The sequence below is a fragment of the Catharus ustulatus genome, chromosome 6 (genome assembly GCF_009819885.2).
Source record: "Catharus ustulatus isolate bCatUst1 chromosome 6, bCatUst1.pri.v2, whole genome shotgun sequence".
NCBI lineage: Eukaryota > Metazoa > Chordata > Aves > Passeriformes > Turdidae > Catharus > Catharus ustulatus.
In genome coordinates this window covers 45,521,854-45,549,707 of record NC_046226.1, presented here as the reverse complement: position 1 = coordinate 45,549,707, position 27,854 = coordinate 45,521,854, and the positions used below count along the sequence as shown (strand labels likewise).

The 27,854-nt window shown below is 45.4% G+C and overlaps 1 protein-coding gene across 3 annotated transcripts in view; it reads right to left on the bottom strand.

Moving 5' to 3' along the window:
• LOC116997848 (USP6 N-terminal-like protein) overlaps positions 1–27,854 on the bottom strand; it is a 75,496-nt gene that overhangs the window by 4,915 nt on the left and 42,727 nt on the right. For 2 of the 3 annotated variants that reach the window (XM_033062997.1, XM_033062996.1), the window contains 12 exons: positions 24,681–24,954; positions 19,596–19,669; positions 18,983–19,068; positions 18,103–18,142; positions 17,289–17,369; positions 9,774–9,881; positions 6,700–6,809; positions 6,385–6,433; positions 5,195–5,315; positions 4,208–4,302; positions 2,607–2,672; positions 1,127–1,226 (listed from right to left, as the gene is read on the bottom strand). In XM_033062997.1, coding sequence (XP_032918888.1) covers positions 1,127–1,226; positions 2,607–2,672; positions 4,208–4,302; positions 5,195–5,315; positions 6,385–6,433; positions 6,700–6,809; positions 9,774–9,881; positions 17,289–17,369; positions 18,103–18,142; positions 18,983–19,068; positions 19,596–19,661 — 922 coding nt within the window. In that variant the 5' untranslated portion in view covers positions 19,662–19,669; positions 24,681–24,954. Of the gene's footprint in view, positions 1–1,126; positions 1,227–2,606; positions 2,673–4,207; positions 4,303–5,194; positions 5,316–6,384; positions 6,434–6,699; positions 6,810–9,773; positions 9,882–17,288; positions 17,370–18,102; positions 18,143–18,982; positions 19,070–19,595; positions 19,670–24,680; positions 24,955–27,854 lie in introns of those variants that run through there. The other variant, XM_033062998.1, reaches the window with a different exon arrangement.

Below are 27,854 nucleotides of genomic sequence, written 5' to 3'. Positions count from 1 at the left end.
TTGATCTGGGATTCTGCTGCTGTTCCCACTCCACAGTGAGACAGCCTGAACACTTTTGCCTCTCTCCCACCTTCCCACACTTGCTCAGGATCATCAATACACGCATATATCCATGCCACCTGAGCAGTAGCTTCTCAGCGGCAGCACAATGGGAGGGCTGGGAGCTGTGCTGATGAGGATTCAGGTTTTGGGCCATTTCTGGAAGTTCTCACCAATGCCTCTAGGAGGAGGAAAAGCTCCATGAGACAGGCCCTGAGCATCAGGCTGAAGAGCCACTGCCGGCAGCTGCCACCACCAGCCAGGGATGCCAACCTTCACCAGCCAGCAGGCAGGGATGCAGGAAGAGATGCTGGCCCTTACAAAGGTTGCAGACAGGAGTGGGATACAGGCAGGAATGGGTTGTAGGAAAAGATGCCAACCTGCACTACACATTAGTCAGGCGAGATTTCACAGCCAAACTGAAACATCTGCCTGCCTGCCAGTTTCCCACTTTTTGCAGACAAATAGGATACTTCAAAATTTATTTCTGGATAGTCTGCTCTTCACTTAACTGAAGGAAGAACAGGGTAGCTGTTTACAGAATTCAACACATGCAGTCCCATAAATTCTGCTGGCCCAAAGATTCTCATCATGCACTCCTGCCCCAGATGAAGGCCAAAAGAGTGACACAGCAAGGCCATCAACTTATGGGAGTGAAGGGGTTCACAGTTACAAAGATCTTGAGGTAGAAACAACACTGCCTTAATGTTATGCAAGAAAACCAGGTTTTGTTCATTTTAGAAGTGTATTAATGGATTTACTTGTCCTTCTACAGACTTTTCAGTTGAGCCACCACATAAAGCTCTGCAGACAGATGGGGTGCTGTCTGTATTGCCCCTAAAAGCAATTTGTGGGGCATAGTACATAGGAAAAAGGCAGCTGGGAGCATTTCAGATGGTTTCTATGTGCTGAGCACAGCAAGTCAAGCCTTGTGGCATCTCATTTCCTCCCCTGGACTGTGCCTTTTGTGGCCAGCGCAGGGCACCAAGAGGTTGGAAGTGGTCAGTAAAGTTTTTCAGGTCAGCACAAGGGTGGCCCAGCACAGTGCCACCACAGCCATAGGGGATGCAGTCAGGTGGGACCTTACTTTTGTGCAGTTTGAGGATGGTGTAAGCCATGGCCGTCAGCACTCGCTCCCCTTCCAGGATGTAGATGTCCCACAGCCGCAAGGTCAGCGTGAATGGGGTCTGTTTCAAACACACAAACAAATCACAAATGGGATGATGAAACAGATGCTGCTGCCATCACTGCATCACCTTGCACCAAAATACACAACAGGGTTAGGCTTTACAAGTCAGGAATCCATCTAAAGCACAAAAACATCTTTTATCACCTATGGTTTTGCCTTAAAGCTAATGAATTTGGGTGGTCGGGGAAATATTTAAAACCTATCCATGAATGCAGAAAAAAAGAGAAACTTCCCTCACAAGCACGCTAGCATGTGGATTCCCCTAACCTGGAGGGAGTACCATAATCTTTCAGCTTTGTGAGTGCAAAACACAACTCCTGTATCCACCCAGATTTCCCAGAAAGGCTATTTATGGGATAGGTCTGAAAGTCCATTGATGCATCACTAAGTATTAAAAAAATCATTTATCTGGTCCAAAGAAGAGGTCTTTCTTATATATAGGCTTATTTCTGTCTGCTAAAAACACCTTTGCAAGAGGTTTTCATTTTCACCCAGACCCAATCTGACAAATAGGATTGAACCGATAGCCAAAGTGATGGAGCAGCCCACACCTCTCAGCAAATATCTAAAGCACCTCACCAACACAGAAATCAGTATTACTCCTACTGAGATGTTTAGGTTCAAATTTAGGATACTGCACTGACTCTCCAGAGTTTGGCACAATTGACCATTGTAGCTCTTTTACCACATGCTAGTGCAGTTAAAGGGATTTTACATTTTATACAGCTTTTAGTGGCAAAAGCAGTGAGCTCCCTCTTGAGGGGAAGAGGATGTCCATTGTTTTATACAAGACAGGGCAGCAGAAAATTGAGACTGGAGCACGCAGATGTCTTAAATATTAGCATGTCTGGACATTGCATTAAAGTCCAGTAAGCACAATGCTTTAAAAATAAAGTCTTGGCTCAGGACCAGCAAATTAGCTCTGAACAAATCAGGGCAATTTTCTCACGCTTTCACATGTTTCCAGCCCAAATCTGCTCCTTTGCCTGCAGTCGCTGCACCACTATTTGTTGAGGTTTGTGCCCCCAGCTCTACTTCTTTCTGTGTAGTTTCCAGTGCCAAAGTGAGGTTAATTGCCTTTGCAGAAGTGCCAGTGGGCAAGAGAAAGATCTCTCCTGACTCTGAAGTTTATACTGCTGATGCTGAGCCATCTCCCTGCGACTGCTTGTGATGAGGCAGCAGGAATTGGCTTGTCAGTGACATGCAGTTGTTTTTAGCTTCTCCTTTATTAATTTCTTTTGCCTTATGATAGTATACATAATATCCCACCTTATAAAATATTAACATCTTCTTCAAAGTATGATATTTACAAAAAACACAGGCATATAACCATGCATGCAAATAGCAGAGCAGCAAAAAACCCCCAAAGCATCCTCACCCGGTCAATGAAACACTGCAGGAACCACTTGGTTGTGTAAATCCCAGTAGTCATCTGCTCCTTGTCCTGGGGAAAGACAGCAAAGAGAGACAGGCATTTCACCAGGCTGGTCACTGGTAGTTCAAGCAGCTCATAAGGCTTTGGGGAAGGTTGGTTGGTTGACTTTTTCTGGGGTCTGGGTGCAGGATGTGGCTGTGGTTCATTTCCCATCTCCCAACAAACCCCTGCTTAAAACACAAGTGTTGAAGCCCTGCTTTGGTCTTTGCCCAAGACATCCATTGAACCTGATCCTCAATGTGGCCAGACTTCAGCCATAGCATTGGAGAGGGATTTCTGGGAGAAGCTTTTCTGGCCTAATACCTACTCCAGGGATTTATAAAAACCTTCCAGGAACCCAAACCACTCACTCCTTGCAGACTACCATTTTTGTTTCCATAGCAATTCTCATGCAAGCCTCCAGGAGCACAGTCAAGCTAGCTTTGGAAGCACCACCTCATTTACATGGCATGGCTGCTGCAGGAGCAGATCAGTCTGACAGATTAAGGAAAACTCTTAAAAACCTCAGCATCACCACCTCAGTCAAACACTTCTTCATCTGGTGCCCAGTGCTGGGATGTGTGCAGAGTTGACACGACCTCTGCTGCAAAGCCAACAATGGAGTGGTGACAGAAGAGAAAGAAGCTCATGGGATGAATGGCAAGCTCCAGCCTTTGCTTTTGGCTGGTGCTGTGAACCTGCAAGCCTGAAGAGCCCTCAGGAACAGAAGGAATGAGCAGCTTTCTGGTTTATTTCCATCCCCTTCCCTGCCCATGACTATAATTAAGTGAAAACCTAACATGGCTTTGTTTCACTTTTACAACCATTTGCAGCATGAAGCAAGAGCTGTTGCAGATAATGGTAATACAAACACTTTTTTCTGGAGACGGGGCCACCAAGCCTCTTGGGAGCATAAGAAAACTTTACGAGTCTGGCCACTGAACACCAACTGTCTACACCAAATGCAAAGAGAGGGGCAAGGCAAAAAAAAAAAAGGAGGAGAGCAGGTGCTTCAAAACAGTGGCCTGGACACTAGACTGGAGTCAGTGTGCCCTGCAGATGCTCTTGCAGCCACCAAATGGGCCTGTATACCATCTGCTACAGAGAAAAGCAACTGGACATGAACAAGCAACAAAACACCCAGCAAATCTTATGTGCCTCCTGACTTAAAACAACAGCAAAGCACTTGGAGCTAATAATTACTGAAATAATACTCCTGACAGACCAGCACCAGCCTTTGGGCTTGCAGCTGGTGTAAGAACACAGCCCAGCCTCACTGCTGTTCCTCCTGCTGCAGGCTCTGTAAGCCTTCCTGCCTGGCTCTCCTAGGGAAGCCTTTAAATTTCAGCAGTCCCTCCACTGATGATGACCAGTAAGCAAATGATTACCATTCACCTCGGCAAGATGTGGGCTACCCATTTAATAAATGCCAGCCTCTGCAGCTGAAGCAGTCCTGTATGATTAGAAATACATTCAGCTGTGCATCTGTTTGGTAAAACACTGTATTAACTGCTTTATCGTTGAAATGTAGCATTATTATAGGAATAGTGATAGTAAAGAGATACCATGTGCTTCTTCAGTTTTGGAAACAGTTTGTTTAAAATTTGCTCGTGGTGGGCTTGAAACCTCTGCAGCTTCGGGAACCCAGGAATGAAAAAACCTTAACAAGAAAAGACAAGAGAAATAAAAGAAAAAATCAGGAAAGCTCTGCAGCATTGACAGGGAGAGCCTGATTTTCTCATCTTGCAGCACCTATTGAAGTTGGCTGAACCACAGGGTGCCCAGCTACCTCCTTTTCACCTTCCTTTCCAGAGGTCACCCCTCACCCCATCTGGGCAACAGGACCCTCAGACCAAGCCCAGCTGGTCCTTCTCATCCAGCCCCATGGAGCAGGCCCACACAGCTCCCATTGCCTGCCTCCTGTGACTTGGCTTGGCCAAGAGCTCTGCAAACACACCTCAGCGATTACTAAGGTTCAGAGAAAAGCTGAAGGTATTTCAACACTACAAGCTTGTGCAGTGCCTCGTAATCTAGTGGGACAGACATTTAAAAACTGTCCAAAGTTATCAAGCTGTAAGGTTTAGCTCTCTACCCATAAAATAATCCTCTGTGCATAGATTACTGCTAACCACGAGTAAGATGAAAGGATCTTTAATGTGTTTGAAGTAAAATAATACATCACATATTTAGTGGAATTACATCCACATTTAGCGTGGATACTCTTGGATGTATTTCTCCAAGACTTCTTAGAAACTCATAGCCTTGAGTTAATTGATTGCCAAGGGCAAGGTACCCTGGAGGGAGGACAGCACTTATGTGAAAGTGTTAATTACTGAGCACTAAAGCTCAGGTGGATAAAACGTGGTTTTTTTAATAAGAACTTGCCTGCCTCCAAGAATGAAGTTCAGCTCCCTAGTCAGGCAAGGGCTCAAGTAGTTAAGCCTCACCCACTTTAATTAAACAAATATGTGAGGAGAAACAAAGCTCTACCGACCAACCTGAACAATCTTCCCTTCCTCTGCCAGACACCCTCGCTCCCAGCCCAGCCTTACCGTGCATGGCGTGGCGCTGGTTGGTGAGCAGCTGTGCCAGTGCCCAGAACGCATCCTCTTCGTTCAAGTACATCAGGAGGATGGCTGCAATCTGGCTCATCCCTTGGCAGTAGCTCACTTCCTGCAACAGTCAAGAGGGGCATATGTGCTGCCATGGTGGCAGAGTCTACCATAATGCTAAAAGCTGCCTGTACTTCCCTCTCCTCTTCCAAGGTCTGTCCCATTTCAAAGTCTTTACTGTTTATGTCCAAATTCACAGCTCCCATATGTCTACAGCATCTACCATGTCACTGACTCAAGGAGTAGTTTGGGTTGGAAAAGGACCTTTGAAGATCATCTCATCCAACCCTCCTGCCATGGGCAGGGACAGCTTCCAAGAGACCAGGTTGCTCAAAGCCTCATCCAAACAGACTTTGAACATTTCCAGGATAGGGCATCCACAACTTCTCTGAGCAATTATTTCCATGCCTCACCACACTCATTATAAAAAATGTCTTCCTTATGTCCAATCTATCTTTGGGATGACAAAAAGCATGTGGCTCCAATGCTGTTTTGGATTCCTTCAGCTATATGAGCACTGAAGTAATTTAACAGTAAATAAATCTGGTAAGCATTTATCTGGCATGAGGGAGGCTCCCTAACTAACCCTCTGAGCATCTTCTAGGATAACTGTCCCCTTCTGGAGGTGGACACAGTAGGTTCAGCTGCTAATTTTTGCTTATTCTGCCTGTGTCCTTCAGCTAAAAATGACTGGTTTGCAGTAGTATATGAGTGTTTTCAACAAGGATAGCATTTGATGTAAGACAAGAAGTCAGAAACATGACAGACTGCCAGAAGACTAGTGTTGCTGAAAAGCCAAAGGGCAATCTCTTGTTCTTTGCTGACACTCGCCCAAACGAAATCTGCCAGATGTCATTTACCAGGTGACAAAATGAACAAAGGAAGGAAACAACTGTGGAAAGATTCTTGTGCTGCCCGAGAGTCTTGCAACTCTGTACAACCCACTAATACGACTTAAAATGGGAATTTTAAGTAAGTGGTAATTAATTAGTGCGATTAATTAAGTGGCTAAATAAGTGTGTGTTTATTACATATACATACACATTAAAATACACACATATATAAAGCTTTTCTTTAAATCTTTACATATGTATAAAAATACATAAAGCATAAGTGGACTTAATACTTACAGTGTTATAAACTGAGTATGCTGACAGGACGTGGAAGAGTGCCTGTTGCCTGGGGAGAAAGAAGGATATTAAAACGCCTGAGCATGAGGTCTCCAGCTTCACGAGCACACACAGCACAGCCTGCTCCAGTGTGGATCTCTCTGAAGAGAGAAACAACAGCCCAGCACCTGTGGGTTGCACTGTGTGATGGTTTGAGGAGAAGGTAAAGATGGCTTTGCTCTGAGCCAGGGGACTGCTGGCCACCCCATCCAGCTATCCCTCACATATGCACTGGCACAACTGCCCATATAAGCCACAGAAGCCTCCCATACTCACTTCACTCCGTAGCGATCCCGAAACATGATGTGGTTTCGGAAGGTGCGGTTAACATCCAAATCTATCTGCTTGATTTCTGATGAAAACCTCTTTGCTTGTTCTTTCATTTGCTGGAAGGGAGAGGAGCAGACAAGAGGCAGGAATCAGACACCATCTCAGCCTGTACCTCTCTCCACACAGTGAGAAGGATTCCTGCAGCAGGAGTGGCAGCTTGGGAGCTGCACAGAGCTATCCAGAGCAAGTGACATTGATGTCCTGCAGGGAGCAATGAAGTGCAGCCTGGAGGTGAGCCCCAACCCCTTGTCTGTGCTGCTGGCCCAGGGAGAAGGGGATGACCCCACATTCACACTCTAAGACAGCAGCAGCTGCCAACCCAGCCTTCGCCCATCTTCCAATGCACATACTGAGTTTTCAGAATCTAAAACATTTACAGTTCAATTCCACTCTCATTTATTTTGATTTCTTTGCCTGGCTGGCTGTCATAAAGCATTGAAAGCTCTTTTGATCCTTAAGGAACTAATACACAGATGTACACAGCACTCTCAGCTTTTCAGAGGCTCAATCATAATGAAGTCCAAACTGTTATGACAGACTCTGTGATCTCCAACTACTACTTTCCCTGGAGAAGAGAATCATCTTCAGCTTAAGGAGTTTCCACTAGAAAAGCACTCCTGGAATATTCCCTAACTGGCAGAATCTAGAACAGAAGCTAAACTGAAAGCCAAGAATCCCCATGTTCCCCATAGGTTGGCTAATCATTTAAGGCAGAATCACATAGGAAAATTACTGAAATCCACTGCAAAGAAATGGAAATTCAAATTAAAATTTAAGACCACCTCAACCAATTGTGCCCTCAGAGCCCCAAGATGAAGATGCTCCATGGATAAATACAGTCCCATGTGCAACCCACTGCTCAGACTGCAGGCAAGGACCACTATGCTAGAGCTAAGCATCATCTCACAGACTTTAGATATCACCAGTGATCATGCCCTCCTCCTTTAATGTCTACAGGGTTAATTGCATGAAGAAAATACATTTGATGACTGTCTTCAGGCACACTGAGACTCACCAGCAAGTTGCAGGCAGCAGAGATAAGCCACAAGCCCAATTTGCCTTGAGCACAGGGTCAGGACCACTCCTGGCTCACAGAGGAGACAGAAAATAGAACATCTGCATGGATACTTATCATCTGCTCCAGCAGCTGCCATCCTATGAATGCTTGTCAGCCTGATACCAGGTGCCTCCAGGCTGCTGTTGACCCCCCAAGGTGGCCACATCAGCTCTGGGGAACATCAGAAGGTCATTAGCAGCCACATGTGTCCAGCACAGCTACCACTTAGGGCGATCACAGCATCTTGGGAATATTAACTCCAAAACTGAAAGCAGCTGTATGGCGGAGCAACAGTGCAGGGGGTATTTTGAATTATTGCCTGCACAGGACAAGTAAGGATAAAAGTGATGATGGAATGAAGATCAGATGAACAACATAATTTTCCTGCTGAAAATACTGTGGTCTCTGTATCCTATGGCTCCTTGCCCTCTACAAAGCCAGGCAGACTACCTGAGAGAATATGACTATTCATGTGTACTGGGTCACTTCAGTTCAAATTTTCCTTCTAAAGGCCCTCTTGTTTTCCCTGCCAGAACAACACAGAAATCTCCCAAAGACTGTAAATACCCTACTTTGGGTATTTTTAAATCATTGCATATGAATAGCAGGTAGGTCACACAGCACTTGTGTCAACTCTATGCACCCAGGAGCTTTATTAATCGTGCAGACATTAAAGAAGAAACACAGGATGGGTTATTCTCCTTTTTTCCCCAGTGTAAATAACCAGGGGGCTCCACAGATGGTCTGTTGAGCTCATTAGTGCTATGAGTCCTGCAAGCTGGTGGCAGAGCAGAGGCTAGAAAGCTGGAAGCCCCTTCCCAAAGACCTTGTACAAAGCAATGGGTAAAAGCCAGGATGCCTCTGCTCTGCCCCATGGCCAATATAGTATATTTCTCCTGCTGCCTTCTCAAGCTCCCCTCAAGCCCTCTAGCGGCAGCTAACAAACCCCAGTGAGGCAGAGCATCACACCTACATCAAAAGCAAGTGTGGAATGTCCCATATTAGCCTTCAGGCTTTTGTGCCATGAGTTATGCCCCAAGGAGAAATGGGGTGGTCTTGGAACCAGTCCCTCCAGGACTCAAGTCTGAGGCTGAGTCTGTTCTTGAAAGCAAAACCCCTCATCCAGGACCTGCACTGAGCCTCTCCTGGAGAAAATTAGGGGAGAGCTAATTACTGGTGGCAGGCAGCACCAAAGAGGAGGTAGATTAAGATGATCTTGTAGAGGGTTTGCATCCAACAAAGCCTATTATCCCTGAAGCTCCTGTTTATCACAGACCCCTCTGGAGCACAGATAAACTCCTTGTGACTTTCATTTGTTTGGACTGCTTCCCTGCCTGCACAGCACAGCTTTGAGGGAGGGAGCACAATTTTAATCTGCATGCTGGGAGAGCTTCCTTATCTGTGCTTACTGTGGTGAGCGCGGTGAGCGCAGCCTTCCCCCAGCCCCTGCGTGTGCCTCCATCCCTGCGGCACCTCACCAGTAACATCCACGCTCGACTAACTATAATGAGTGTTACCATCATCCCACTTAATAGGCAGGGATTTTTAGAAACACCTGTTGGAAACCTCCTGCCTCTGAAAAATAACTGTCCCCACAACATCCTGATCCTCACCCTAGTACATGATGCAAGATAAATCATAACACAGGCTTGGAAAATAAGTTAATTATCCACGAAGGACTTCCACACGCTGCTTATGTAAAGCTCCCCTCATTCTTCCCTGCTTCTCTAAAGATGCAGTAACACTGACAGCAGCTTTGCTCCCAACTTTCAGCAGAACAAACAGAAGCAGCATATTATAGAAAGCAGCCAGCTAACATGCTAAAAGACCCCAGCTTAATATAAACCCCTGGAAAAAGAGTTTATACCCTTTGCATTTTCAGTTCTCACCAAACCAGCTCCATCAACCAATCTAACCTCCCTATCACCTTGCTCCTGCCATCTTTGCCAGGTAGAGTCCATACCTCATATTTTCCTTCATTCTCCTTCTTCATCTTCTCGACATCCAGCAGAAGTGACCAGACCTGGCCTCGCACCTGAAGCGGGATCCCTTTGTACACACGCCGGCACATCTGCAAGGAGCAAAACACGGGCAAGGTTAGCTGGGTCCTGATGGTGGCAAACACAATTTCTCTATGGTTTGCTGCTGCAGATAATCAGCCATCTAAGCAGACAGCCCAGACAGTCACTTCCTCTCCCTGTGCTGGCACAGAGAGGGCATCTCCGATCTGATGGATGAGCTATGAGTACCTGCATCCATCAAAGAAAACTACTCAGTCAAAATCATAGAATCACAGAACAGTTTGGTTGAAAGGGACCTTAAAGATCATCTAGTTCCAACACCCTTGCCATGTGCAGGGACACCTTTCACTACACCAGACTGCTCATAATCCCATCCCATCCCATCTCAACCCGGCCTTGAACATTTCCGGGGATGAGGCCTCCACAATTTCTCTGGACAGCCTGTGCCAGTTCCTCACCACCCTCACAGTAAAGAATTTCTTCCTTACTTGTAATCTAAACCTGCCCTCTTTTAGTTTAAAACCATAGCCTCTTGTCCTACACTGCCTGTGTAAAAAGCTATTCTCCCTTGTTTTTATAAGCCCACTTTAAGTACTGGAAGACCACAGTGAGATCTCCTCAGAGCTTTCTCTTCTTCAGGCTGAACAACTTAACCTGTCTTTATAGGAGAGAGGTCTTTGTTCACTTCATCTCACAGATGCTTCTTCCCTTTTTCTTGTCATAAAGCCCCCATTACATTTCAATGGAAAACAGGGAAAAAAAGCTTTTTTTTCCATTGCTGGCTACTTCCACTACAAGAAAAAGCTTCATAAGAAAGGAAAATATCTTTTTCTGAATACTTTCCTTCCCTTCATTCATCCCATCTATGAAATCCCTTGCAGCTGCACTACAAAACCCACTGTAGCATTTGTCCAGACTCCTGAGGACCCTTGGGTACACTAAAGGACCTGTGGCACATGCCCAAGCTCCAGCCATTGAGGGCATTTATGTTGCCTCATGGTGCTCCCTCAGAACCAGGCAATTCCTTGGGAGGAGACAGAGGTGCCAGATTTTCAGTCATGGGAATGAGCTTGGAGCTGAGAAGGGTAGTGCCTGACCAGGCAATCAACAGGAGCTACTGTCACTGTCTGGTACAAATGCATCCAATCACCTTCAGAATCCCTCTTCTTTTTCCCCAGGGTGTTCTGCTTCATGCAATTCAGGCTGATGTAAGAGCAGGACTGCAGTCCCCAGGGAAGCACAAGATCCTAGTAGAAGGGTTGCTGGATGTGGGCCTGCCATTCTGCCACACCCAGCTGAATACACGCTTCTCTTACCTTTCCTTTCAGACCCACCTCACATCACCAGCTCTTTTATTTCCACCTTGACTTTTTAAGGTCAGCCTCTCACAAGGACATAAAGACCTTAAGCATGGCACTGTGCTGGCTTATGGCCTCCATGAGCACAAAGCAACGCTCCTCATTTCCTAACTGTTTTCATGGCAGCATTGTGTCTACCGAGGGCAAAACCCAGGAATGGTGGCCCTGGTCTCAAAGAGTTACAAGACCAGGAGGTAAGACAGGAGGTAGGCTTCAAGCAGACAGGCTAGGGGACAGCAAAGAACTAACACCACTATCCCAGTCAAAGAAAGTATGTAAAATAACTCTGTAGTAAACACCAAGATCACTCTGTAAGACCAGGAGAACCAGATGTTTACGAGAATGCTTTTCCACTCCATTACAATAAATATTTCAGTATTTCAGCTGACAGAGAAAGTGTCTGTAACATATCCTGATCCTGAAAGTGCAATGGACATTCAACATTTAAAATGCCATCCTCAGAACATCCCAAATGCCTGCTCTGTCCCAGGCATTGCTTAGCACCAGCTGTGAAGGTCCAATGCATAGCCAGGACCAAATCCTGCAGAAATCCTTTACTAGATCCTGCCCTTCTCTCTGTATGCACCAAATAAAAGATGCCCCCTGAAAGCAACCTCACCAGCAAGATATGCCCATGGAAGGCCACCATCCTGTTCAACAGCATCCTGCATTTTAAGTGGGACATCACTAATTCACCATCTGCACACCCAAAGACTCACGTAAGGAAGTGCTTCTAAGGACAGCAAACCTTCATACCATGTGGGACAGATTCATCCCCACAGATGAAAGACCCAACTCCCAAGAGTCGTTAAATCAGGATGAAGGAAGTGCAATGCATCAGGAGACACAAAACAACAGGATTAGATGAACCACATCCCCAAAGCAGGTGCCCACAAAAGCCTGGCTCCTGCAAGCACTCATACCTTTATGAAGCAAAATCTGGGGCAAAATCAATAAACTAGAATATGTACCAAGTCTGACAAGAACACCAATCCAGAAAAGATTACTTATTTCCAATGTATTACAACAGACTGATTGACAGTTGCCAAGGCATATGATGATACTCAGGTCTGTGAGAAGGAAATAATTTTGTTTTGAATTTACAGAGTTGGTATTGTTGTGCTTTAATGAGTGCAACCCTCTGTGACATATAGTAAATGTCTCTAATGATTTTCTTTGCACAAGTGCTAAAGGAACAGGGGAGGTACAAAACATGCTGAGATGGAACTGAAATGAAATGCCTTCCTGTTGTTTATCCAAGGGCTTTCCTCCTCCCACCACCTCCAGACATGGAAGTGATAAAACCTCAGAGCTGTGAGTCACCCAGAAAAAAATGAGCAACTTTTCTTCATCGTGAAACTTGAAGGAAAACAGGGAAGTTACCATACAAGTGATATTTATGATGGGATGAAAAGACAGAGGTAAGGCAGCACATGATGATAACTCCTGTACCACATGACAGTCAATAAGAACCCTCAAGGTCACTCTCTTTTGTCTCTTATAGACCACTCAGTCCTTACAGATGGGAAGAGAGCACCTAGATCATGGCCCATGCAGGCTGACAGACCAATGCACAGCCAAGAAGAACAGACAGCATACTGCTTCATAAAGGGAGATGCTGGTGGTCAAAACAATGGTTCCAGACACTGCAGAAAGGCTGTGTCAGCCAAGGACTGAAACCACAGTGTCTAAAGCTTGCTGCAAGTTTTGCCACAGGATCATCTTCCCTCTCCAGACTTTAACACACGAAGCCCATGGCACAGAGGCCATCATCACCCCATATCCAGCATATGTCTCCAACATCCTAAAGTGGGGGCAGCCCTCCTTTCTCAATTCCTTTAGGGCTCAAACAGTGATCCTTCTAAAGAGAAAAGATGACTTCACATCCTCTACCAGTGATGCACCAGGGGAACTGAGCTGTGCAAACCTTCACCTGGAGTGGAGGATTTCCTTTCAGTACTACGAAGCCTGCTGACTGATGATGTGGCAGTGCAGGATGCTTGGCAGAGTGGACACCAGCACATACGGCTTTCTTTCCATACAGTTAATGATTACTGCCAACTCAACTGTTGGGCCTGCAGCTGGAGCCTATGCAGCTATTCCTGATGGGGTACCAGCAAAGCAGGGGCAAATTTAAATCCTAAAGCGGGTGGGAAGTGGGCAGCGGGCAGGAATATACAGTTATTGCTCAGGCTACCTTTGGAAGAAAGGAAAATGCTACCTGCCTTTCCAAAATGGAAAAAATAAAAAGCAGGCGAAGCCACCCTCCCTGCAGCTCCCAGACACAACCCCCTTTCCATCCCATGGCATTTGAGGCAGGAGATCTGACTTCAGCCAGCCCTGGCACAACAAATGTCTGCTGGTTCTTCCTGGCATTAGCAGACTGTTCACTCTTGGGGGTCTGTGTCAGTCCATACAGATCCCCGATTCATCCTAAACCGCTTTGCTGGCATGCACTGGATTAAGTGCCCTGCACTCCCGTGACCTTAGCAGAGACAAGGCTTCCCTCCTGCACAAAGGCAGGCTTTGCCTAAAAACCAGACATCTATGACCAAAGACATCTCTCTCTAAAGGTCCCATCCCACATGGCCAGCAGCAAGACACAGCTTGCAAATGATGCAGAGGTCATATCCTCCTCCTACGACTGATGCTTCTGGCTGAAATCCATTTCAGGGCTATGATGAATAAATTATCCCGCTGTTGCAGTGCACACAGCACAGCCTTTTTTATCTGCAAAACTGTGCTGCCTGAACTGTGTAGATTCTTATATGGCACCAGCCATTTCCTAGCCTTCCCAAGCAGAGTCAGGCTTTTGTTTAAACTTGAATTCAAATCAGCAGCGAAGAGGAGACAGACCACATGAGCCTCCCTGTGCTGAATCCCAAATATAACATTTAGCACTTCTTTGCAGGTCTGACATACCTTAACTCTGCAAAACAATGTCGTCCTTTCATGGACTCCCTTATTTTTATACCCTTTCCCTTGTGGAAATTCAGCCAGAAAAAGGCACCATTGCATCATTCTAACCCCACCCATGCGAGGAATTGTGCTGGGTGTCACTTTTTGCTGATCTTGCTACTGAAATTAAATCAGATTGTTACAAAATATGTCTAGAACAGAGATGGAGACAGATCTAAGGCAATGATGAGCACAGGGAGCCCCAGGGCATTACTTCAATTAAGATAATCCTATTTGTTGCTCATCCTGAAACAGGTTATGCCAGAAATTATTTCAGTTCCTAGCCAGGCTGTTCCAGGCAAGGAACTGTAAAAGGTCCCCCTCTTTTTTTTTAGCCTTATTTCCTATAATCTGTGACAGTCACATGATCCAGACTGCAACTAGCAGCACACGAGGATGCATACAGGCTGCAGGTGGGGGAACAAAAAGCCAAACCTGCTGTTCTCTGGCCATGGCTCATGCCAAGGGGCTCAAAAAACTGCTTTCTTGCCCACTGACAGGTGGCTGCTTTGGGGTCAATGCCCTGGATGGGTACACAACTTTGCTCCTCCTGCTCACATTTCACAACACAGAAGATGAGACAACAACCTAAGCCTTGATCAGATACTAAGATGCTGCAAAACACGAAGGCTTGCTTGCTAAGTCCTTCTTCATCAAGCACTAGATATGATCAGATGTCTGCCAGCTCCAGCACATGAACACAGACTGAAAAGGTTGGCCCTGAATTCCAGGAAGTCCCAGTCTGGAAAACAAGATGGGTTTCTACATCATTCAAGCAGATTCAAAATCAGAGCAGCTTCCCTGTGAAACTGCTTGTGGTTCCTCCACAAGATTTTTTTCCCCCTCTAATAAAGCACAGCATATCAAAATTAACATCAAAGGGAAGGTTCTTGTTTTCAATAATAGGATTTTTTCAAAGATGACACCTTAGTCATTGTTAAAATAACACAGAGTGGCTGCCTTGTGACATTCGAGTTTCCACTATGCCAGCCAAGTGATAAAACAAACCTGAAAGAAACATGCAATGCAGATGTGGCAGCCTGAGTGCTCAGAGAAGGAACAAAACCAACCCACTCTGCTTTAGAAAAATCAGATCAAGGGCTTGTCACATTTACTTTAGCTAGAACAAAACACATAACCCTCTGACATGACTGTGATCCTAGCATAAGGTCCTTGAAATGCCACAGTTGAACTGCATCCAGTGATGGCAGCAGGAGTATCTGAGTAGCTTCCATGCTCCTGACACAAGCATAGATTTTCACATCTAGGTGTAGGATACAACCTAATTTTACTTTTTTTTTATTAAAAGAAGCCACACTTCTTTTGTACCTCTCAGCATCCTTGCATTTAACTGTGTGTGGCTGCTACAGACCTTAGAGCCTGCACTTGGTGCAAGGCAACAGGTGTTAGGCTGGACAGGACTGAAACCAAAGCTCCTTTTTACTCCCCAGGGTCACCAGACTGCTCCTTCCCCACTTGGGGCCAAGCACTGCTTCTCTGTGTGCTGGGAGAGGGGATGGCCATTTCCGGTCTCCCAGCATGGGACAATGCCATCTCTGTGTCCAAGAGTCATTGACCATTTACAGGCTGTTATTTATAACATCTTTTATTCCACCACAAGAGCTTTCTGATTTTCTGACCCAAAGACCCTCAAAACCCACTTGCCAGTCTGACCCTTCACCATCGAGCAGATCTGACTGACATCAACTACAGCATGCTTAACACCCCCACTAATTATCAAGGGAAATCCAAAACAGACAGGGATCAGAGACTGCTACTGCTCTACAGCACTCATGCTGGATCCTGCCTGTCCCCACCATCTGACCCAGGGAAGCCAAGGTGTGCTAAAATCACTCATCTTTACCCACCCCAAACACCCTCCAGGACCTGAAGGAATTCACTGTATCCCGCTGGAATTTGGTGGTTTACCCACAAGATCACTAACCAATTAGTGCTGACTTCTAATTAGAAAGAACCAAGTCACAGGAGAGCCTCCGATTTTCCCTGTGGAGCAGCACTGATTAACAAAGTAATTAGAACCACCCTGAAGTGAAGAGAGGATTGATTATAAAACCTCAAGCTCACCTCCACACCATCCCTGCTGTCAGTAAGAGGCCTTTGGTTTTGGTTTAGTTTTTTTTAAGAGTGAGACTACAGCTGGTCTTTGGCTGCCTGAACTGGACATGACTCCTGATAGCTGGGCAAGCAGGATGCTGTGCTTGATGTTGTCCCTACAACTAAGCAGATATTCTTCAGATATTTCTGTCTACACAGCCCTTTTAACCAAGCTCAAATTTGTCCCAGACTTCCAGCAGGAGCTAGAAGCAGTCCAGTCAAACACCCCACTCCTGCTAAACATGAAGGCTGCAGAGGCCATGGCAACAAGGTAATGCCAGGCTTCAGCCCTCTCCTGTGCATAGTGCCACAAGCAAGCAGGTCAGACTCCTCTCCTCTCCTTAGAAGGATCTTGTCATGAGTTTCAAAGGGCTTTTTGTTTCAAGAGGTTTGGAAGAAGAACATAAACAGATACTATTTATTAAAAGCAACTCAGTTTTGAAGTGGTGTTTGGTGTAGAGTTCATTTTAACACCAAAGCCAAGACCTAATGTTGGTGTCTCCATCCTTGATTTCCATAGACAGGTGTATACAGTGTAATACTGTCTCACAGGCACAGCTAGGAGTAAAATACAAAATCCAGGTTTTGTTCTAGACAAATAATTCTTTCCCCAGGGAGAATTACAAGGAACATCAACTGGGCTGTATCAGTCACATCTCCCCCATAATTTCCAGAAGGTGGAGACACAGAAGTGACTTGTGGTATGCACTGACCTCTGCTCTCACAGGGTAGGAGCACACAAACATCCCTGCTTTGCTCCTGTTGCACAGGGAAGCAGAAAAGCAAGCATGGCAGCAGCATTTAGGAAACCCTTTTTAAAGCTACGTAAGTCAGAACAGGACTTTTACCTACACTGGTAACCCAGAAATTTCTAGGAAAGCTTTAAAATATTAAAGACTAACAAGTAGAATCAGGCAATGTTCCGGAGATCTCTGGTTTTTCTATTGACTTTTCGAAGGCCTGACTCACCAAAAGGATCCATCACACTCACCCTTCCAGACATAAACTCTTCATTTTCCTGCTTACCTTGTCACTGTTTCTGTATTTGCCCCATTTCTTCAGCATCTTAAGCCACTTGTCCACACGTTCTATTTCCTGCTGTTTTTGCTGGTGCAAGGGAGAAGAAAAGACAAGACAAATTTAAGAAAAAAAAGCCCCAGGAGATGCCTCCTGAAAACACAAAACTTCATTCTCTTAGGTTTAAACTTCTATGCAAAGACCACACATCAGGGATGGGAATAATCCACAGGTGTGTGCAGAAACGGGTAATTTCAGCACATGGTAATTAAAAGCAGCATTGGTGAAAATAACAAGACATACAGCCTTAACATAGAGAAAGCATTCCCAAGTATTCCCTGCCAACAAAAATTTTTGCAGGTCCAGCTAGACACAAATCCTATCACTGCATCAGATCAGCAGAAATGTGATTCAGTCCCGTTTAGCAGGGTCCTAACAGAGGACACGCTGTCATCTCAGGAGAGATGAGGTTGGAGGTGATGGTTACCTACAACTTCCACCATCTTCCCTTGCACATGCAGTCCCCTTTACAAGCCACAGCTGCTGAGCACTGTGCCAGAGCAGAGGGAAAAGCCCAATATTGCTTTAAGAGGTGCTTTTTCAGTGCTGTGTGGAGGAGGAAAATTGCCTGACCCAGCAAAATAAAAGCTCCAACAGCTGGGCATCGTGCAGAGTCCCCATCTCTGGGCGAGCAGCAGTGACCAGTGGGTTCTGGCTGCCTGCTTTGCTCTTACTTGGTCACTAGTTTCCTCAAAAAACATTCCCTCCCCAGCTGGTGTGAAAAGGATGCCACATCCATGATGACAGAGCTGGCAGCTCTCACCTTCTCCTCCAAGGCGGTGCGGGTTGGCAGCTCCTGCTCGCTGGAAAAGCAAGGGGTCACTGGTTACTCCACGAGCAAGAAAGGGTGTGGAAGAGCACAGGGTGCTGCAGCTCATGGACCACCTCAGACACCTGAGGGGGTATGTCCTGGGGACTTTGTGCCCTTCCTACAGCTGTCCCCAGTATGAAAGAGGCAGGGGAAGCACCATCCAAAATCCCATCACCACCCAACAGGAGCTCTGGGGGGTAATTGAGCACTTGATACAACTGGAAATCCTGGGCATGTATCTCCTCTTCAATACACACATGATCAGCAATTTAAAGGGTGGGGAAGCAGAATTCCTGGACAGCAATTGCTTAAAAACTCCTCCTGCACACAGAAGACCTACCATTGTAACTTCTGTTCAGAATCAGAATAAAAATAGTTCTTTTTAAACATTCTTCCCAGGCACAGGATGTGTGTATCTAATTCACATGCACCTTGGTTAGGATGGAGATTTCCTAAGGGAACCAAAGACCATCAGGTATCTTGTCTGGTCTCTTCCTACACCTCCCTGAAACATCAGATACAAACACAAGGCCCCTCCCTATGTGATACACCATGGAGGCACAGGAGCACCAGACTGCACCTTGCAACGCCCAGCTTGTGGTAGGAAACCACTCCTGAGCCTTGTCTTGCAGCAGATTCAAAGCATCAGTGCCTGGACATGCACAGTTGAGGAAGGAGGCCCATTTAGTCATTCCTTCTGCATTTGGGATTGATCAAGCCAAGTCACAAAGCTGCTTATGGGAGAGATGCTGGGCCAGTCATGCTCAGTGCAGAAGGATGGTCCACATACACACACAGGTTAGAGAGGAAAGGAGAGGGCAGGAGGACTTACTGCAGGAATCCAAACCGGTCTGTAACTTTGTAGAGCGTGAAATCGGCATCTTCCCACTGGTCAATCTGAGCTCCTTCCTGTCTGCCCTAAAAGCAGAAAGAATACCTGTGAGCTGGTCCCAGCATCAGGAATACCCCAGTCCTTACATTCTGCACACAAAGCCCATATCCCTCTCTCCCAAATGATAAAAGGCACAGAACCAGGAGAGCAAAACTTGCACTAAAGAGCCAAATACAATGCAGGCAAGAGAAAAATGCCAAGTTCAGCCTATCCAGCATTCCATGCATGCCTCTGCTAGAGGCTGGGAAAAGCTGTACATCAGAAAAAACAGTGCTGTTGGGTATAAGCCATCCTGGCATTAAGGGAGCACTGAAGCACCAGAAGCTCAGCACCTTTCAGTATCTATGCTGAGCACACATGGGACCCTCAATACCCTCCAGGGATGTAGTGAGAAGGGATGTATAGGAAGGGAGAACTGGCATGAAGCCTAATGGCTTCAGTGTTACTGGGGTGAAGCCTGCAGGGAGGCAAAAGTTCTTATTTGATGCATTCCTAATTGATTAAATAGCTCCAGCCCCAGCCAGCATGCTGGGGAGAGGCACAAGGCTGGTACCTTCTCATACTTGGCGACGATTTCTGCTTTTTCTTGGGCTATTAAAGACTCAATATCCTTCTTCATATCAGAAGCTGTAAGGGGAAAAAAGGAGAGCGGGGAAAGGAGATAAGTAAATGTGTACACAGCATGTGAAATATTTTAGGAAAGTGCTAATACAAAAAATATTTGCTGACAATTTTAGCTTCCAGCCATATCCAACAGCTAAAATCAGGCTGAGGTTGCAGAGTGCTCGTGGAGCTTCCCTGCATGCAGCAGGACCGCCAGCTCCCTGCACCCAGACACAGCCCAACCTGAGCAAGAGGGGTCTTGTCTTTGCTCTCAGGCACACACAACAGTATGAAGGACATGGCTTTTCAATGGAGACACACAAACCAGCCACAGAACACTGGCCCAGCACAGGACAGAAGCCAGCCGGGCGCTGCTTGGCACAGTGGATGACAGCAAACCACCATGCTCCTGCCCCACCTCTGGATGGGAAGCCAGGAGATGCTCTGCAGGGGCACCCAGAGGCAGATTTAACATCAAAGAAGAAACTGAAAGAAGTTTTTGCCTACTGAAGTGTGCATGAGACAAGTGAATTGGTCTCTAGGTGATTACCTTCTATATACAACTCCAAAAGAAAACAACGCGGAGCAAGACGTCCCCACCTGTGCTGAGAAGGACCAGTCTTGGTCTAAGCAAGACCCAGTCTAGGTCTCCCAGGCCTATGCCCACTGCTCTGCTTCATCCTGTACACGTATGTACAAGTGAGGTAACTTCCCACATCAAACACAAGTTGAGTGTTGTCCTGTAGAAGCCCAAAGAAGCATCCTAACCTGTCAAGGCATAACTAGTTCCTCATTCACCAAAGGTGGATCTAACACACCAAGGAGAAAACGTAGGCAGAAGAAACCCCCAGGGAAGGGGGATTATATAATCAGGGCTCTTCCTGACCGTTATCAGGCATCATCAGCACAGCACGGCACCATTTTACATTCATCCATTCAGACACTGGAAAAAATGTAAATTCTTCAAATTCACACCAGGAACGGGTGTATTTTCCCCTGTTATTTACTCAAATCAAAACAGAGCAAGGACAGAAATGTTAAAGTGCATTTTGTTCTTTTATTTTTCCAAGCTGCAGCTCTTACTTCAAGTGTGAACTCTGATCAGTACATTTTAATCATAGCTTAATTTTCCAATGTAGCAAGGTCTGAGTAACTGTCTCACCGTGTTACCTAACACTTCTGCATCTCCTCCTTTTCACATCTCCTGTGAAACTTACAGGCAATTTCACTCCCCCAATTCTGACTTTTTTGTTGTTGTTGTTATGGGGCCAAAATATTCCAATGATGTCTTTTACATGCTGCTAAAAATACAAATATTCTGCAGGTTACAGGGGAAAAATAAACTGCATGTCAGATTAAATGGGCAATTTTTCAAGACACTTACGAAGTGAAAGCTATTCTGAACATCTCTGACCACACTCTAAGAGAATAACAAAGGAAGAGCAACTTGCTACCTTGGGAAGATTTACACAGCAAGAACGCATATATTTTGGCACTGACCTCTGCAAAAGCCTCTCTGCAGCCAGAAACACCAGACTTGTGCAAAGGAGCCAATTTTTTGTCTCATGCCTGGAATACGCACATTTTGTTTTCTCTTTCTATAACAGTGCAAAAGTCCAAATTTAGGAAAAAACTTGAAAGCAGAGAAAATGGGTGATGGAGTGGGAAGGATGGAGAGGGCAAGTGGTTTCACTGGCCTTGGGGTGTGACCACAGTGCTGCTGCTTGAGAGAGGACAACACTGCACTCAAAGAGGTGCTTGTCAAAGTATTCTGGAGAGGGAAGAGAACATAGCTCTGGAACAGTATATATTGAATAGGGGTATTTCTATTATTTAATTCTGCACACGTTCAAACTCCAGAGTAGTTTTGATATCGTGATGTTATATAGCCTTTGCTTCAGAGAAATGACACCTCATGTTCATGGAAACTACTGAGATTTATTTTCTGAAGGATTTGATGAAATACAATGTTTTTTTACTTGATGTAAACAGGTTTCCTATAAATAGGAACAGGTTGTACCTGCCATGCTTCTCCATATATACCTATGTATGACTGCATACTTTCTTTTCTTCAATACACCACTCAAATTACTTTCCCAAGCCTGCCACCCAATTTTTTCCTGAGTGTACTGTATTTTCCTAGCAAAGAGACTTTTTTTTCCCATGACAAACACACAAGATGAAGCTGCTATGAACAGGAACAGTAAGAAAATGTGAACTATGCAGCAGTGGTATTAGATAATTTACTAGGATATAAGCAACAGAAAGCCCTGAACCATGCACATTTAAATTCAACTCCAAAACAAAGTTATGAACTAGCTCCTTTTAAAAAGAATGAGTTGAAAACACAATCTGTCATCTCACACTAACATTTGCAGCTTCCAGTTTACAATTTAAGGAAGTAAAAATTAATACCAATGACAATAAGCCTAAAGATGTTTAATGAAAATGCACATTACTGCCTACCCGCAATGAACATTATCTAGCCATCAGCAAACCTGAATTAAAATACCCAATTTTTGAATGAAAGCAACTTTCCTTAAATTAATTCACCAGTTGGGATCTCAAATATTGGCAGTGAGAAGAAAGTATCTGCATCAAAAATCCAAGATTTCATGTCAAAACAGTTCTCCATAAATCAGATTTACTCTTATACCCTTCCCACAAACCCCATATTTTTCCAGTCAGATCTGCCAAGCTCCCATTGCCCCACCTGGGATAGCACCTGCCAGGACCAGCCTGGCTGGGAGAGGGGAACCTCTGTCCACCAGTCAACCTAGTGCTGCACCCCTGCTCACTGGCCAGGAGAACTGAGAGTTTCCCATGGCCCAGCAGCAGTGCTTCTTCAGGACACACACATGTCCCCTGTCACCCCAGCCACGACACGATGTCTCACACTTATCAATTCATCAGCAAAATCACCCTGCTGGTACTTAGCAGATGGGCTTTTGAAAATGAAAATATCAGTGAAATCTCTTCTTGGGAAACACAGCATAGCAACATGTTCTCAGTCTCAGGCTGGATTTGAGGATATTCTGGAACCCAGTTTTTAAATCTTTTGTACTGTAGAACAGTATCTACTCAAGCCATTTGAGATTAAGACTACATGTTTGTAGTTGGTTTCTGTTTGGTTGAAGGTCACTGAAAAAGCAGAAATGAGTTTAGGTAAATGTGTGTTCTCATTCTGAATGTGTCCACTTAACTTTAAATAGAGACTGCTGCTAGGAGAAGGAAAAAAGCAAGTTTTGACACACCGTACTTCACTACCACTCTGGCCTCTATCAGAGTGAAACTACTGCTGTGGAATAAAGTAAAAGAGGTACATACTTTCTACAGCCACACCCACCACTGCTGAAACACAACTCACTGTTCCTGTTTCAAGTTCTATTTTAAAAGCACATTTAAACACAGTATTTTATGTCTTTAGCCATCTACAGTATCAGCCTGCAGTTTTTGCTTTGGGGGAACAGTTTTAAAGGAAAAGCATACACATCTATGCAAGCGAAAATGCTAATACAGAGGCAAAAGCCTCTCACAGGGTATACCTGCAGTCTGCACCACTTGCCAGCAAAGCACTTTTAAAGCTACTCACTTGTAAAACTACTACTAGTTGTAACAATGACTCATGCACTGGCATACCCTGGAATAAACCCGGCCATGCAGAGCAGTGAAAGCAACTAAAGTAAGCTGTGAGAAGTTGAGTAAGCATCATCAGGGCTTTTTAAGTGCATGAAACAGGCACCTTGACGTACATCAAACCACACAGGCTAAGCAACCTGCCCATCTCCCTGCTAGAATCTGGGGGGACAGCCAGCAGCTGCAAGCCAAGAGGAGTTGTCATCAGAGGCTCTTCTCCCACATGCTCAAAGCCTTTTGGAAGCAAAGCCACAGCATTACACCACTGCACATACCTACCACGCACAGCCAAAGTGAGCACGGCTTTGGGACTGCTCCGACTGCATCACCACAGCCTGAGGAAACCTCAAAGCCCCCCAAGGCACCCAGGAGGGGCTGTGGGCTGTTACAGGTGGGCACAGGCACGCCTGGCTGTGTGCCCACGAGGTGACGAGCCGAGGAGGAAGTGGTGGCCACGTGCTGCTGACTGCAGGCAGGGCTTCTGCTCTGTGAGAGCCAGCCCCATGCAGAAGTCAACCTGCTTCTGAGGCTGTGGGACAAAACTGGCCAGCATCCCCATCTCCAGTGTCACAGCTGCTGCAGCATTTTTCACTAGACCCCCAAATTTCTACCCCAAAATAGACAACACACTCAGTGCACTTGCATCGAGGACTTCTGCTGATCCCCGTGTGCAGATTCTCTCTCATTAACAAACCCTGTCTGCAAACACCCAGGCCAGCAACAGCTTCAAAACACATCGCTGGACTGTGCATCCCCAACCTTAGCTCAAATCCGGCACACGGTTACATTCCTGCTACCAGAAAGGAAATCAAGACCTGCACTCACAAAGTGAATTACGGCTTCAGGAATTAAATTACTATCAAGCAGGATGAACCAAGATGCAGGAGATCCTGTTTACATATTTATTTCCTTGACTACAACCCAGGAGCACACAAGCAAGCTTTTTTGTTTGTTTGTTTTAAGAACATAAGGAGCGCTAAGCCAGCTGAACTGCAGGAAGGTTTGTTTTAACTGTCTTGGGGTCTTTGAAAATGACTGCCCATAGATCACTTTAGATGAATCACAGATGTGCTACAGAAAATTCAAATTATCTCCTGTCCTACTAAACTTGCATTGTATCTGAAACTGCACTGAATAAAACCACAGTCACTTTCCTCAGCAGAGATACTGGGAACACCATGGGACAACCTCCACTGCAACTCAGTTTGATACCATCAGCAATACCCAACAAGCCAGAGCATCCCAGCATCATCGTAGATGAGATCCTGCTGATTTACTAGCATGTGTAACACTGTATATGACAGCTCTCAGTGCGATTCTCATCTGCTCCAGAGACAGTCTGTGAGTTCGGAGAAGACAGGACGAAAATACAACCCAGCTCCAAGGAAAGTGCCCTTACCTGAGCCTTGTATCAGGTGCCAAGATTCATCAGTTCAGCTGGAGTTGTCCAGTCCCCTGAAGGCATCCACCTGGCAGGAGCCAGTTGTCTCTGCTGTAGGGTGAAACTTGCCAAAGCCCACCGGTCAAACGCCCTTTGGCTCACCCACACTGCCCCAGCTTCACGCGGCTGCTCTCCTCCACCCTCGTCCTCTGGCAGGTGAGAGCTCACCACAGGCAGCTGGGAGAAGAGGCAAGGCAGGAGGCAATCCACACTCTCTTGTCCGCCAGGCTCACTGCAAAGGAAATAAGAAGTTGGTCAGTTTTCCAGTTCTGGCACAGCAAAAGCACCATCCTTTACCAGCACAGGAGTCTTTGAACACAGAGAAAAGGCAGATCCCACTGGAGCTGATGGGAAAGGAACAGGCTGTAACTGCAAGGCACACAATGGCAATGGAGGGTTAGGGCCATTCCTTCAGGACTTGGGTCAGGTGAAGACCAAGACACACCACCAACTTGCATGGCAGAAGTAGCTGGCACCACCTGTGCCACCTGCCAGCACTTGCAGTTCTCCCTGATACATGCAACAGCTATGCAAAGGAGAGCGGAGCCCAGCACAGAGCTATCACTTACAAAAACCAACTTTTTAGCTCTCACCTTCAGCAGCTCAGAAGCAACATACTAATTCCACAATTATGACATCAAGACAGCATCCCAAAGCAGGATGCTGTGCTTGAAGTCAGCAAGCACTGGGCAGAGGAAGCACAGCTCACTTCCATCACAAGCCACCACTTCAGTAACACCACCTCTCTTCCAATCCCCCTCAAAAACACCAGCAAACGGACTTTTTCACATGATCCTGAGTTGTTCTGTGCTGAATTTCCCTGTTGTCATCTCTCCAGCACCCAGACACAATGACTTGGAGGCCCTAAAAAGTGCAGAAGACCTCACACCCTTTCAGAGGTGGCCACCACACATACTTGCCTCTATTCTCACAATTTGCAGCAAGCTTTCACAGTACAATTACAGCAAGCTGTGGTGACAAGCTGCTAGACTACAGCAATATCAAGAGACCCAAATACATTGGCCAAGTCTTCTCGTTACAGAAATCACTAAAAAGCCATGTAAGACTGCAATCATATGCTATCCACCCCCCTCAACACGAGCAGCACTACCAATAAATAAAACCTCTCTTAACCCTCTCCCCACTACCCCTCCCAGTACTTACACCTCACTCTCATTCCCACATATGTTTTTGGTGCTGTGCCTTGGTGCTCCTCTTTCCAAGGATGGAGATAGGAGGAGATAAACAGGAGGGCTGATAAAAAGATTTGGTCTCCTCCCTGCTTACGCTCAGTAAGCCCAGCCTTGGTGCTTCTGCACAGCTCAGTTGTTACAAAGTCAGAAGATACAGCTTTAGACATAAGCTAAACCCTCTGAGCAGAGCAGTGGCTCTATAAGTAATTCTTTGTCAGCTTCTATTTTTAGACCTCACAGGGAATAAAAGAGCATCCAAACATTTTTTAAACTCTTTTTAATGTGAACTCATCTTCTAGAGACAGTAGTAGCCAAAAAAAAAAAAAACCCAGACAAAGGACTGCACAAAAATCAAAGATGCATGAGTTATTTTTTAAAAGCATCATTATTTAAATTATTTTTCATTTGAAAAAAATAAGTAAACTGAACAATGCAAAGGTCCACATGCTTATTTTGGGAATTGAAGATTAATTTTCTAACTGCATTCCCTCCTTTTTCTATTCCAGTGTCTATAAAAAGGGGAAAAAAAGCCCGAGGGAAAAAAAAAAATCCTCTTTTTTTCAGGTGATGCACTGACCTGGAAGGGAATAACTGGCATCTTCTGTTTGCTTAAGACTGGAAAAGCAGTTTGCATTAACCATAAACTAAAAGAAGCTACAATGATGGTCATTCTCCACGTGGACATGCATTCCTCCTAAAACACTGTATTTTATTCTTTATGGTACATGCAGCAACACTACAGGACATGCTACTCTTCCCTTGTCACTCTTGTCTCCTGCTATACTTGGCAATTTTGGGTAAGCTAAAGTCTCCTCTTGCTATTTAAAACCTTCCCTGGTTTTGGCACTGTCAGCTAGAGGCCACCCACCCCTAACACGTGCCCGAAGCAGCAGGGTGAGGACATGTGTCCTGGCTGATACCCAAGATGTCACCCTGGGCACTGTGGAGCTAGTGATGCTCCCTAGCCAGAACCATAGGAACAAGGATGCAAACATAACTTACCATGCTGCCAGCACCTGTGCTCTCTTTGGCACAGACAGGCAGCATCTTTTTTAAAACACATACGAGGAAATAACAAATGCACCGTTATATAAAGTTGTTGGTGCAGCCAATGAAACAAAAGAGTAGGAAGTTAAAAATCTACTAATAAGATGCAGTGTGTTAAAAACTTGTCAAACGTAATTATTGAAGGGAACAACTTGTATGCTGCAGATATTTAAGTTGAGTTGAAGTGAGACCTATGCTGACTCTGTGTGTCTTACACTGCTTTCCAGAGCCTCTGGCTTCAGCTCTCTTTTAGGAGGGAGGGAGGGACCTTCACCCATTAGCCTGACCCCAATTAATGCCCAGCCCCTAGGAACCACCCTCATTCTTTCAATCACTTTAATGAGTTTAATCAGCTCACTTCGCCTCCAAATACTGAACCCTTGCAGGAAATTATTTGTCTTTGGCAGCCTCTGCAGAGGACACTCCCTGACCATTTTACTGGCAGTATCCTGGACTTGCATTACCTTCAAACAGCATCTCCAGATGCTAATGCATGAGCTTTTGCTAACTTGTTTTCTTCTATCAAAGCTCCATGCAAGCATCTCCAGTAATAGAAAACTTGAGGGAAACAAGAAGTATTTGATCCAACACCGGAAAGTACTGAGAAAACATCTCCAAAGTTTTTTTAACAGCCTTGGAACTATATGCAGAACAGCACTAGGATATATAATTTTTTTAGAGGAATGAAAGGAATCTTTTTAATTACAATGCAACTTTTTCTTTTTGCTTGTTATTAACTCCTAAAATCACCCCAACTTAAGAAATGAAGAAATTTTTTTTGTGCGTGTGTGTGCAAACACAACATTTTATTAAAATCATAGAATCATAAAATGGTGTGGGTTGGAAGGGACCTTGGAGATCATTTAATTCCAACTCCCATGCTAAGGACAGG